This window comes from Schistocerca gregaria, chromosome 3 (assembly GCF_023897955.1).
Source record: "Schistocerca gregaria isolate iqSchGreg1 chromosome 3, iqSchGreg1.2, whole genome shotgun sequence".
Lineage (NCBI taxonomy): Eukaryota > Metazoa > Arthropoda > Insecta > Orthoptera > Acrididae > Schistocerca > Schistocerca gregaria.
This window is the reverse complement of record NC_064922.1, coordinates 550,483,589-550,496,651: the sequence shown is the minus strand read 5'-3', so window position 1 is coordinate 550,496,651 and position 13,063 is coordinate 550,483,589. Positions and strand designations below refer to the sequence as shown.

Genomic DNA, 13,063 nt, shown 5'->3' with positions numbered 1-13,063 from the left:
GACAACAACAACAACAACAATGGTAATTAACTCAGAAACAGCCCAACGTATCAAACTTTTTATTAAGAATTATTTCTCAGTGCAACTTGCCCTGGAACATCCTTACAAACTTTTCAGACTATTTCTGACCACGCTGCATATAAGGGGCATTCGAATCAAAACTAGACAGATGAAAAGAAAATATGACCAGTGTTTATTATTTCAGAAGTAAAAGTAATAGCACTGTGAGACAACATGCTCAGTGCCTTGGTGGAAAAATGTTTTCTGTTGGCTACTGGACCAGGATCGTGTCCAGGCGTGCTCCTCTTTGTCCGAAGCACCTCGACGACCACGAATATCTTTCTTCAGGGCCCAATAAAATTGGAATCGTATGAGGAAGATGTGTAAGGACTTCACAAAGAAAATTTCTGCCAGGATAGTCGAAACAGACTTGGCATCACGTGTCCCCGTCGTGAAAATATCCTAATTGACAAGGACACAGCTTGTCACTGCCAGTTGCATTCAAATGTGATACGAATTGCTGCTGTTTCTTAATGCAGGTCCATCTCAGTCAGCTTCCGAGCAAACACTGCGAAGAGAATTGCATCCATTTGGAAATGTTTATCTTTAAAAGACTTTGTTCACGTCAGCAGATAACGAAGCAAGTCTTCAGTGGACAAAGCAACACAAATACTAGGCAGTAACTGAGTGGAGGCAGTCGCGATATTACCTGTTTTTTTAGATGTTGAAAGGTGTCTAGTGCCTCGACCGCCCAATGAAGTGTTTAACCTGCAGTGTGCACTGGAGGATGGAGATGGTTCAAATGGCTCTGAGCACTATGGGACTTAACATCTGAGGTCATCAGTCCCCTAGAACTTAGAACTACTTAAACCTAACTAACCTAAGGACATCACACCCATCCATGCCCGAGGCAGGATTCGAACCTGCGACTGTAGCGGTCGCGCGGTTCCAGACTGAAGCGCCTAGAACCGCTCGGCCACACCTGCCGGCGTAAGATACTTATACCAAAATTCTCTGTTGTCCTTTCTCCTATGTCTTCATGATGAGTGCGCTGAGAAAACATTCAGGGAGATAGCAGCCGTGTCCACAGGGATGCACACATACTTTCATGGGTTTACGAATACTGGCCCTCTAAATCACCCAATTGTAATCCCATGGAAGAAAAAAAGATAAGTGTTTAACAAGGCCATTAGAGACCAAGCAAAAGATCAGATTAGGGAATGATGACGAAGAAAATGTGGCGTGCCCTTTCATAGGAACCATCCTGTCATTTGCCTTGACCGATTTTGGGAAGTTACGGATGTAGAGAAATCAGGAATTTATGGAGATGTGAATGATCGGAGGAGATATGAACCGTCGTCTTCTCGAATGCTCCTTAGCAATCCCACAGTATCGCAGCTCTACAGAATATAATGATTAGTGAGTGATTTCAACAGTATATCGCATACCTGAAGAAACCTGTGGATTCTCTTCCTTGCTGAATTGAGGCCATTATCAAGTCCTGAGAGAATGTTACACTGTATGACCGTGACGTCTCCAGTGAGTAATTTCCTCTTAATTTTTTTTTCTAATTTTGACAATCATTATTTATAAGAATATGCACACTTTCTTTTTTCGAATATCGAATAGCATAGGTGACAGTGCGCATCCCTGCCCCACTTGGGTCGTAATTTTGACCGGCTGTTGATATGTCTACACCTGTAGTGGAGGACCAGTCGCGGCGTGCTCGTCGACCGCGAGCGCTTAAAGAGCGCGAGAGCAGGGCGGGTGGCCGTCGATGTAGCGATGAATGGGCGGCGTGGCGGCGGCTCGGGTGTGGCGGAATGCCGGCCGGTGGCGGCGGCGGCGGCGGCGGCGGCGGCGTCGGGTTGCGCCCGGGCCAGGGCAAGCAGGCCCGCATGCGCCGCTCGGGTTTCCGCCGAAACCTAAAACAGTCGTGGGACCGCCGCGGGCTGCTGGCGCCCTCTCCGCCGCCATGGCACCGCCCGGAATGCGGGGCTCCCGGCCGCCTCTTTGTCATCAATGGCGCGCTACACTGGCCTGAAGTTGCCCGGAGCAGAAGAACGTCTCCGAACTGTGGCTCTAGTCGAGAACGGCGACACCCTGCGGAATCTCATGATTATACGGTTCAGTCACATTATCGTGTCAATAACCTAAATAACCACCTTCTGCAGCGGGAAACGTGCAGGAAGAAAGTCAGTGGAATTCTGGAAGAGACCGAGAGGGATATGAAGCCATGCCGACTCCAGTGGCGTGGCCAGCTGCACTAGGTTTCCCGGCTGAGAATCCGTGGCGCGAACAGCCCGATCGCAGTGGTCTCACAGATTCTCGATTAGATTTAAATCCGGTAGGTTTTCTGACCAGGGGAACAGGGTAAACTAATCCTGGTCCTCTTTGAACTACGCACGTATACTGAGAGCTGCATGACACTTTGCGGTATCCTGTTGGTAGATGCCATCGTAACAAAGAGAAACAAAGAGCTTATTTGGGGTGGACGTGGTCCCCGAGAAGAGATGCATACTTATGTTGATCCACTGTGCATTTCAGAATGACGAGATCACTCAGGAAATTCCACGAAAACATTTCCCAGACCATAACGCTCTGATGACTGATGCAGGGCGTTTGCTTTCAGATGTAGCAACCTGTACACGGCCCTTTGTCCGATGGAGCATAATAAGTGAATCGCCACTCAGTGGACGTCCAGTCAGTATGGGTGTGTGAACCAGGCACCAGCAGCAGGGGTACATATGCAGCCACTGAATAGTCACTGAGAAAATACTGTTGACAGTCCCTTGGTTTATCTGGGACGCCAGTTACTCAAATGTTGCATGTCTAGTCCAATTGCATCGGCACCGGTTTTGGATAGCGCCGTTATACCATGCAAGATACACTTTAACCATGATCGCACGCGGACAGTTTACAAACTTAGCCGTTTTGGAAATGCTTCTACCCTTGGCCCGAAAGTCAATGATCATGTCCTTTTCGACGTCAGATAAATTCCTCCTTTCCCGCATTACGATAACAACTGCGTTGTTTTCCGCTTCCCTCCAGCGCTGTCTATAACTCTCCAATGCTTGTATTGCCACCTGCTGTCTGTAAGTCGTTAGTGCACATTCACGTCGAACACTGGCGGCTGTCCAGTGTGTGGCGGACGCTTCTCACTATTTGTACCCTTCTCCCCTTTTCCATTTGCGGATGTTGCATATGAAAAACGATCGTCTATAAACTTCCAAATGAGCTCCAACTTCCATGATTTTCCCGTTGATGTCATTTCGCAACACGTACATTAGATGATCCAAAATATCCGGACACCTAGTACTATAGGGTGTCTCTATCTGTTGTTGGCTTGAACTCTGCTGGGGGATTTCCAATCACGAGCCAGAATTTCTGTGCAGGTCCTCAAGAGACGGAACCAAAGAAGACAGTGATGTTGGACACTAGGGTTTGGAGAGAAGTCGACGTTCTATCTCATCCAAAAGGTGTTCCATTGGGTTCAGGTCGCAACTCTGGTCATGTAATCCATTTCAGGAATGATTTTGTTTACAAATCATTGCCTCAAGGAGGCTGTTTTACGATAAGGTGCATTGTCATTGTGATAAACACTATTATTATCTCCGATGAGCAGTACACAACTACATTTACATCTACATCGCTACTTTGGAATTCACACTGACCTTCAAACTACTTCTCTACGTTCCGCTCTCTAAGAGCGCATGGGAAAAATGAACACTTAAATCTTTGTGTACGAGCACCGCTTTATTTTATTTTATTACGACGATCATTTATGTCTATGAAGGCTAGTGACAGTAAAATATTTTCACACTCGAAGGACAAAATTGGTGATTGAAATTTCGTTAAAAATCCCGTCGCTACGAAAAACGCCTTTGTTTTAATGATTGCAGTGTCAACTCGCCTATTATACTCGTGACATTCTCTCACGCGTTTCGGGATACTGCAAAACGAGGTGCTCCTCTTTGGACTATTTCGATGTCCTCCGTCAATCCTATCTTGTAAGGATCGCATACCAAGTAGCAATAGTTTAACAGAGGACGGACAAGCGTGGTGCAGGCAGTCTCTTTAGACCTGTTTCATGTTGTTAGTATACTAGCAATATAATGAAGTCTCGGTTTCTCTTCTCCACAAAATTATCTGTGTGATTCTGTATGTAACTGAATTGAGGGCCTGTGAATTTATGTAATTTGTTGTGTAACCGGAATTTATCGGATTTCTTTTCGCGCTCATGTGGATGACCTCACACTTTTCTTTATTCACAGACATTTTCCAATTTCGCACCATAGAGATATCGTGCCTAAGTCATTTTGCAATTGGTTTTTATCTTTTGATGACTTTACTAGACTGTAAATTACAGCTTCACCTGCAAGCAATCTAAAAGGGCTGCTAGGATTGTCTCCTATATCGTTTATATATATTAGAAACGGCAAAGGGCTTACAACATTTCTTTGTTCAATGCCAGATATCACTTCTTTTCTAATCGACGATTACCCGTCGATTACTACGTACTGCGACCATTCTGACAGGACATCGCGAATGCAGTAGGACAGCTTCAGAGATATTACACTGGCACGCAATTTGGTTAGAATGCTCAAAAATGTGTTAACATTTTCTTAAGCTTAGTAGGACAGTCGTTACCCATACCGTAACACCACTTGCTGCATGTTCCGCTGTTGTCACTACACATGGTGGCATCTCCACGAATTCGCCAAACCGGAACCCCTCCACCGGATTTCCACTAGGTATAGCGCGATTGATTCATCACTGACAATCACTCTTTTCCAGCCATCCACTGTTCCAGCGGCGCAGCTCTTTACGCCTCCCAGAGAGTTGCTCAGCACAGACCACAGAAAGTGTGACTTGCGTGACGGTGATCCACCATTGTGCCCCATTCTTTCTAATACGCCACGCACAGTCACTGAGTTAGCTGGCCTTCCGGTAACTCACTGGAACTCACAAGCTTTTCCTTCCGCTGATCTCACGTGATTTTGTATGAATACACTCCGCAATGCTTGATGGTTCATATCTGTCAGTACATAAGATCTAACTGGTCCTGCTTTAGCTACGGTTGTTTCTTCACGGTTCCACTTCTCTGCCACATCATTAACTGTCGACTGGTGCAGCTTTAGAGCGGATGCACTGTGCTTGGCGGACTTTACACTCATGTGGCACATTCTAAGTGAGCTCCCCTGACCGACGCCTTCTGCTTCTCTACTGACAGCACAGTACTCTCCTCCTCCTTTTGGGCTGACGGGTCCGCCTCGCATGATATCTAATAGTCATTTCCACATTACATATCTATGCCCGGGTACTTTTGGTCAGATAGTGTATGTGGCTTGTAGTAATATATTGTGCAACTCCTCTTGGAAAGTTCGCGCCTGTAATTTCAACGGCATACCTCCCGGTGATGGACGCGCCTCTCTTGTATATTTGCTAATGGAGATGGGTGAGCATGTGCATAATACTCTTTCGCCGTCTAGATGATGCCGTAATGAAATGCTCTATTCTTGATTCACTTGATCTTCGCTATCTCTTCCAGTACTCCAATTTGATCCTAGACCTATTAACATACAAGATAGTCCACCCCCGGTAGCTGAGTGATAAAAAACTTAGTGAAAAGATCAACAACGAACTTTAATAGATGTCATGTGACGTCCGTTTCGACAAAATACAAAGGGAAAAAAAGTGGTCAGCGTGACAGAATGTCAATCCTAAGGGCCCGGCTTCGATTTCCGGCTGGGTCGGAGATTTTCTCCACTAAGGGACTGGGTGTTGTGTTGTCCTAATCATCATCATTTCATCCCCATCGACGCGCAAGTCGCCGAAGTGGCGTCAAATCGAAAGACTTGCACCCGACAAACAGTCTACCCGACGGGAGGCCCTAGTCACACAACGTTTACATTTAACACACAAGATTAGATCGAACAATCGATTTGTAAATATTCTACATGCCATCTTCTTTCCTTTAATGTCTACAGAGCATGATGGTGTAAGCGAGGTAATACGACAGAGAAAGGAGCCTGTGACCACTAGGTGTACTTTTACGTTACTTATTTTACTTTCACATTTATATTTTCGTCCGTCTTTTTAGTCAGATAATTATAAGCCATGTACTGCAATTGTGTTTATTCCCTTTCCTCCGCTAGACAGGGCTACAAGTTATTCCAACGTCGTAACACAACACATACATGCTATATTAATCTTCATGAAACCACGTGCTGATCGATATTTAGCTCTTCGTGGAAATTAATAAACAGTGAGTGGTAACAGTACACGTGTTGTTTCATTCGATGTCAATAAAAATCATGGCAAAGCTTAATCATAAATGTTCGCATTTAAAGATTTAGCAAAATACGTTTTTATGTATTGGATCAACTCTATCTTGTATGTTTTATGGAAGATCATTTATACATAGCAAGTACAAGAGTGGCTCAAATATAGATCCCTATGATATCTCTTAAGCAATTATCGACAACTGTAAAGACACTGTTCATTATGTACATTCCCTGAGTTTCTTAGTTCACATCCTTTTGCTTAAATAGAATGAAAACCAGTTACTAGGAAAACGTGTGATGCAATATTTAATGTTCAGATGTGTGTGAAATCTTATGGGACTTAACTGCTAAGGCCATCAGTCCCTAAGCTTACACACTACTTAATCTAAATTATCCCAAGGACAGACACACACACACCCATGCTCGAGGGAGGACTCGAACCTCCGCCGGGACCAGCCACACAGTCCATGACTGCAGCGCCCTAGACCGCTCGGCTAATCCCTCAATATTTAATGTTTTCTAATACTATGAACTCCACTATAAAATGCTATTGAGAAGTCACAGAAAAATCAACTGTTAATATTTCTCATTAGAATTTTGTATTAAGTGATTTTCGAATATAAAAACAGCGTGTTCTGTGGATAGACCTTTGTTAAATCAAAACTGTAAGTATTTTATATTGAGAGAGGTATGTTAAGATTCTTGCGTACACATTTTCTCCGTTGTCTTCGAGGAGGAGTTAAAAATGTTTTCGCCTGGCGATCAGTGGCTGTTAATGGAGACTGGCGACTGGAGTGACATGCACTTCCTGCCCAGCACGTTAGCTCAGATGTGGCAGTGGCTTTTAAATGGCCGCCACGCGAAGCCAACCACCGCCCGGGGCGACCCGGGGCTGTCGAAAGCCGTAATAAAGTTACCCTGGGGGATACGGCCGCGCGGCCAGGTAACCCGAGAAGGCGGGTCGTTTGTTCACAGGCCACGTTAAACCAGTATTTACCTTGCGTCGGGTTTGGACAAAGTTCTCATGTTCCTACACAACACACTAAACAAGTTCTCTCGCCCTTTTTTACTTAGGGCCCTTAATGGTTGATCATAATTTAATTTAAAAATCTACTGAACTGAAATTCCGTTATGTAAATTTCGTCCAGTGAAGCTCCACCGCCACTGTCGGCTACGGTAGAAGGCAAGCAAGTACTACTTCATGCGGACGCTGTTCAGTGACTTGTCTTGTATTGATATGGTATGACATTAATAGTTAATAGTATAATATTGACAAATTATAAAGCAACTAATCGTAAAATTTGAAAAGATAAAAAGTAGAAAATTACGAAGTGGACACGGGAAGACTTTCTTATATAGAAGACTAGCAGAAACAGACTTGAAAGCTGTACGGCATGGAAGGGCTATAATACTGAAACTAAGTGGAATTCGAAGATTCTTTATTTCGTCCAAGGTGAACTTTTTGGAAGCTGCAACTGTTTATACCATAATATGAAAAATTAAAACAATTATTCGTGTCAATATCTGGTTTCTTCCACGGCCGTTTCGAGAGCTAATTTTCCGAGACAAAAACAGAATCGTTGAAGAAACTTGTAATGTACAGGTTTCAGCATGTTTATTTGATACTGACTTGGTCTGATGGATCGAGCTTCCTTTTATGGTTTCCCATTTCACTCATTTTTAAGGCAGAAAGCAGTAAAAGTTGTAGGATGTCATACGGTATGCTTCGATGCTTCTAAAAACGTTCATCGACAACATTACAACTTTGTTATCGAGTTCGTTCTGCCTCTGATTTCTGTTGTTGGGTTGCGTTAATTGGGGGAAGAGACCAAACTTGTTCTGTTGTGAATGATGATTTGCAGCACTTTAAATACACACCGTGGTCTATGTATAATGAAGTTTTATTTGATTACCGTATATCTTGTTAAAACATGGTACATACATGCACGTCAATACGCTGGTGCGGGCAGTTCGTTTTGTTCCTGTGATGACAGAATGACAAAGTAGTAAAACAGCTGATTCCAAGCATTATGAACCACTACAAAGTTCAGCACACGTATGTTCCTGTTTCACTTACGATGTTTGTGCTCGTGTTACTACTGTGCTACAATTCATACTACTTTATGTACACTGATGATTAATCATCTTATGGTACAGTCAGATAATGGCATGCGAAACTGTGGGTTAATAACAAAGGGTGAGTAATTGTTCGTATGCCAGTTCCAGACAATTTAATATCTCTATTGACAACTCTGCCTGAAGTAGGCATCACTTTTCAAAAAACGTATAACCTTCTGGTTGCTGTTCACTAGAAGGTAATGGTTACCTCATGTGGGCCCCTTCGTTCAACAAACGTGAACAAGTGACTACGACGCTGGGATGTTTCAGAATCCCGAGTCTCCTAACGCTGACCCAGTACATACGTGCTGGTCCCTGGTGGCTTTACAATTAATTATGCTAGAGCAAAAATAGTATTTGACGTATTTTGTGGCCTAATTGGTGGGCACTCGCCTATACTGGAACTGAAGAGTTCAAACGAGGTTGCTGTGGAAAGAAAGCACTGATATTATTATATAAATGTCTTGAGATGACAGTTTGCTGTGTTACGTTAAAATTTCTTTGTCTACGAACTACACGTGCGAAACTCTACGTGATCGGCAGAACAAGTTGGACGCCTGAAAGTCGTCTGCAAGGTTCTTGCAGTTTCTTTTCTCAGGGGGTTGCGGCTTCATGCTGGGTTTCCGGGATTTCAGCACGTTTCACTGCTTCATTTATTGCATTTTCCTATTTTTTACTTTCATTAATTAAATTCAGTATATTCTCTGCATTACCCTGGGTTCGGTGTGGGGCGGCGGAGGGGTGAAGTGGACTGCGGTAGTCGTCGTGGGGTTGTGGACCACTGCGGCTGCGGCGGGGACGGAGCCTCTCCGTCGTTTCTAGGACCCCGGTTAATACATACAATATTCTCTGCAGTCCAAGCAAATTTATGGTTATTGTTAAAATGTCGATTTTAGTGGAGGACGAAAACTGTGTTGAGAATACTGCCACTCTGAAGCTGTTTAAGTAATTATATTGTCACTTTTAGTCTTGTCACAACAGTCGTAAGCACGAAGATGCCTTAAACTGTAACTTGTCACACAGTTAGTTTTTGTAAGCAGGTACAATCCTGACTGAGTTACAGGTTGCCTATCTAACTACATCGAGACTCAACAAAATTTTGATTTTCTGTATTTCGTATAATTATTGAGCGAATGTAGAAATTTAAAATGCTGTCATACTCTACTCATTAAAAGGTACAATCTTACGTTAAAGGTTTAACACAATAAGCCAAGTATCAAAGTTAGAAACGGTACATATATCTTGAGATAGTGTAACATAGGAGCACAAATGACCCATAACATATTCTTCCACTATTTGTGAATGACAGCAGTTTGCGACTTCCAATAAGATTGACACATAATTGCAATCCATTTTGAAACTTTCTGTTGCTGACAAGCCCACAAAACAATTAAAAGAAAAAAGTTTATCGCTTACTACATTTCCGCTGTTTTTACAGTAAATATTCAGCATCAAGCAAGAAGTTTCAATTTTTACAGCTCTATTGGCAACACATTTTGCAGACAGAATCCAAATATAACATTTAATGTACTTGCAAAATTATAGAATTGTGCAACACATAGTCAGGAGACATGACGTCATAAATATTGTGATGAGTGAAAGACTAGCTTATCTTAAAACGGTGTGCAAATTACCCAGACTGTGCTTGACAAATTAACTCAATTGTAAAGTAATCAGAGGCTTGAAGTTGTTTTACAGACGGGAGTTTGGTTCTGTAAGGAATCATCGGCTGGGCAATGGGAGGGGAGGCAGTGGTTGTGAGGTGAGGTTAAAGCAGAGCCCTATGGATGTCAGAAAGATCTCTACCGGGTGAGCTTAGCAATACCCAGATCACTCGCCCATAGGTTTACGTGACTTTAATTAAATGTGTAGCGCAATGATTAACTTAATGAATTTAATTTATTAAACAGCATAAATGAAATAAAATATGGATGCTGTAACTCACAACATGATAAGAACAGAGAGTTCATAAAACTGCTGAATGAAACAATGGTCGCCATAAAACTCTCTTTATTGGAATTTGCTGTGGTTTATAAGTCAGACACAATTGTACAAGGGTAGGAAAACGTCACGTTCATTGGGTATTAATACAAGTTGCAATGGAATTAGAATATCAATACCTTGGCAAAGATTGATTAATGCGTGTGAGGTGAATGCGTAAAAGCCAATACATTTCGAAAAACAGCTAAGTTTACAGAAGTTGCACAGTGATTACCGAATAGTAATCAGTGGGGAAAGAAAGAACTACAGAAAGAATCATACATGCACTCGCTGTCTTGAGCTGGTACATGGTGAGTTCGGGATTGTTAATAAACGAACTTGGATTAAAAAAGTGAAAGCTAATATCAATCTGAAATCTTCGTGTGCAACTTATCACTCGGTTGCGGAACGCTGAAGTTGCTCACCATACTGAGGATTACCAATGCCCGCGAGTGGTGCATATTGTGGCTGAAAATGCGAAGTCATTTGACTTGCACCGATGGCTGCTCTCCCTCAGGGTCCGGAATTGAAGTCAGCTAAAGCATCCCCTAATGAGTATCGGATGGAAGTAAGTTTTACACAGCGATTCCAGCGAGAAGCAGAATATTTACTCCATCGTTTTGAGTATGAGCCTACTTCATGATTTTATTCACCAGTGACAGTGATTATGCTGAGTGCCGACCAATCAGGTTCGTTCTAAGAAGAATGCAACAATCCCCCTTTCATATTCAGTTTCAATATAATTGCCAATTGTGGAAGTTTTAGTGCTGGAATTCAAAACCAGGCAACGTCTGACATCCACATTCCTGATTCTAGCGTTTCTTAGAATATGGGTTACCACCAGAGCGCAAGGCATTGCGATAATGCGCTCTCCGTCATTGTTAGCTAGCAGCTCGCACATTTGGTGCTAGCGGGCTCCTCAAATTAAAACAGTACCTTCCATCGTTTAGGACACGAAAACGGATGACATGTGCCCAACAGAGCTTCGCCCGCACACAATATATTGGTTCCAACTTATATCTGGCTTCTCCGCCCCTTGTCCAAGAGTGGTGGTGTTTGTCCTTTGAAGAGTACTGGGCCCCCTCCCGCCGCCTACTGGCTGAACATTGACTCACTCCCCCTTGTTCGGGTGGCTTCTGTTCAACGTGTATTCAATAGGATTACTAACTACTCATTTAAACAATACTCCACAGTAAGAAATTAATATGGAAATTTAGTAGTTTTTATAGTGATCACTATTATTAACCTTAACTATACTTGTACTCTCATTTCTCACTGGGAATTAATTTAGACTGCATTGCTTTATTACAGAATTGGAGTCTGATTATGGTATGCAGCAGCTTTTACGAAAATTGTCGTGTAGCAAGGTTACTGGTAAACTAATATTCAACAAGGGTTCTGTGACGGGGTGAGGGATGAACCTTTAATTGCCTGCCATAGCTGCTACTTTACTTGAAATACACTCCCGGAAATTGAAATAAGAACACCGTGAATTCATTGTCCCAGGAAGAGGAAACTTTATTGACACATTCCTGGGGTCAGATACATCACATGATCACACTGACAGAACCACAGGCACATAGACACAGGCAACAGAGCATGCACAATGTCGGCACTAGTACAGTGTATATCCACCTTTCGCAGCAATGCAGGCTGCTATTCTCCCATGGAGACGATCGTAGAGATGCTGGATGTAGTCCTGTGGAACGGCTTGCCATACCATGTACACCTGGCGCCTCAGTTGGACCAGCGTTCGTGCTGGACGTGCAGACCGCGTGAGACGACGCTTCATCCAGTCCCAAACATGCTCAGTGGGGGACAGATCCGGAGATCTTGCTGGCCAGGGTAGTTGACTTACACCGTCTAGAGCACGTTGGGTGGCACGGGATACATGCGGACGTGCATTGTCCTGTTGGAACATCAAGTTCCCTTGCCGGTCTAGGATTGGTAGAACGATGGGTTCGATGACGGTTTGGATGTACCGTGCACTATTCAGTGTCCCCTCGACGATCACCAGAGGTGTACGGCCAGTGTAGGAGATTGCTCCCCACACCATGATGCCGGGTGTTGGCCCTGTGTGCCTCGGTCGTATGCAGTCCTGATTGTGGCGCTCACCTGCACGGCGCCAAACACGCATACGACCATCATTGGCACCAAGGCAGAAGCGACTCTCATCGCTGAAGACGACACGTCTCCATTCGTCCCTCCATTCACGCCTGTCGCGACACCACTGGAGGCGGACTGCACGATGTTGGGGCGTGAGTGGAAGACGGCCTAACGGTGTGCGGGACCGTAGCCCAGCTTCACGGAGACGGTTGCGAATGGTCCTCGCCGATACCCCAGGAGCAACAGTGTCCCTAATTTGCTGGGAAGTGGCGGTGCGGTCCCCTACGGCACTGCGTAGGATCCTACGTCGCTGCGGTCCGGTCCCAGGTCGACGGGCACGTGCACCTTCCGCCGACCACTGGCGACAACATCGATATACTGTGGAGACCTCACGCCCCACGTGTTGAGCAATTCGGCGGTACGTCCACCCGGCTTCCCGCATACCCACTATACGCCCTCGCTCAAAGTCCGTCAACTGCACATACGGTTCACGTCCACGCTGTCGCGGCATGCTACCAGTGTTAAAGACTGCGATGGAGCTCCGTATGCCACGGCAAACTGGCTGACACTGA

At 44.2% G+C, this 13,063-nt stretch overlaps 1 protein-coding gene across 1 annotated transcript in view; it reads left to right on the top strand.

The window, feature by feature from the left end:
• The first annotated feature begins 1,823 nt into the window (after nucleotides 1-1,823).
• Nucleotides 1,824-13,063, top strand: part of LOC126355459 (uncharacterized) — a 127,336-nt gene continuing 116,096 nt past the window's right edge. Inside the window, exon 1 of the mRNA XM_050005775.1 lies at nucleotides 1,824-2,126. Coding sequence (XP_049861732.1) covers nucleotides 1,824-2,126 — 303 coding nt within the window. The remainder of the gene's footprint in view (nucleotides 2,127-13,063) is intronic.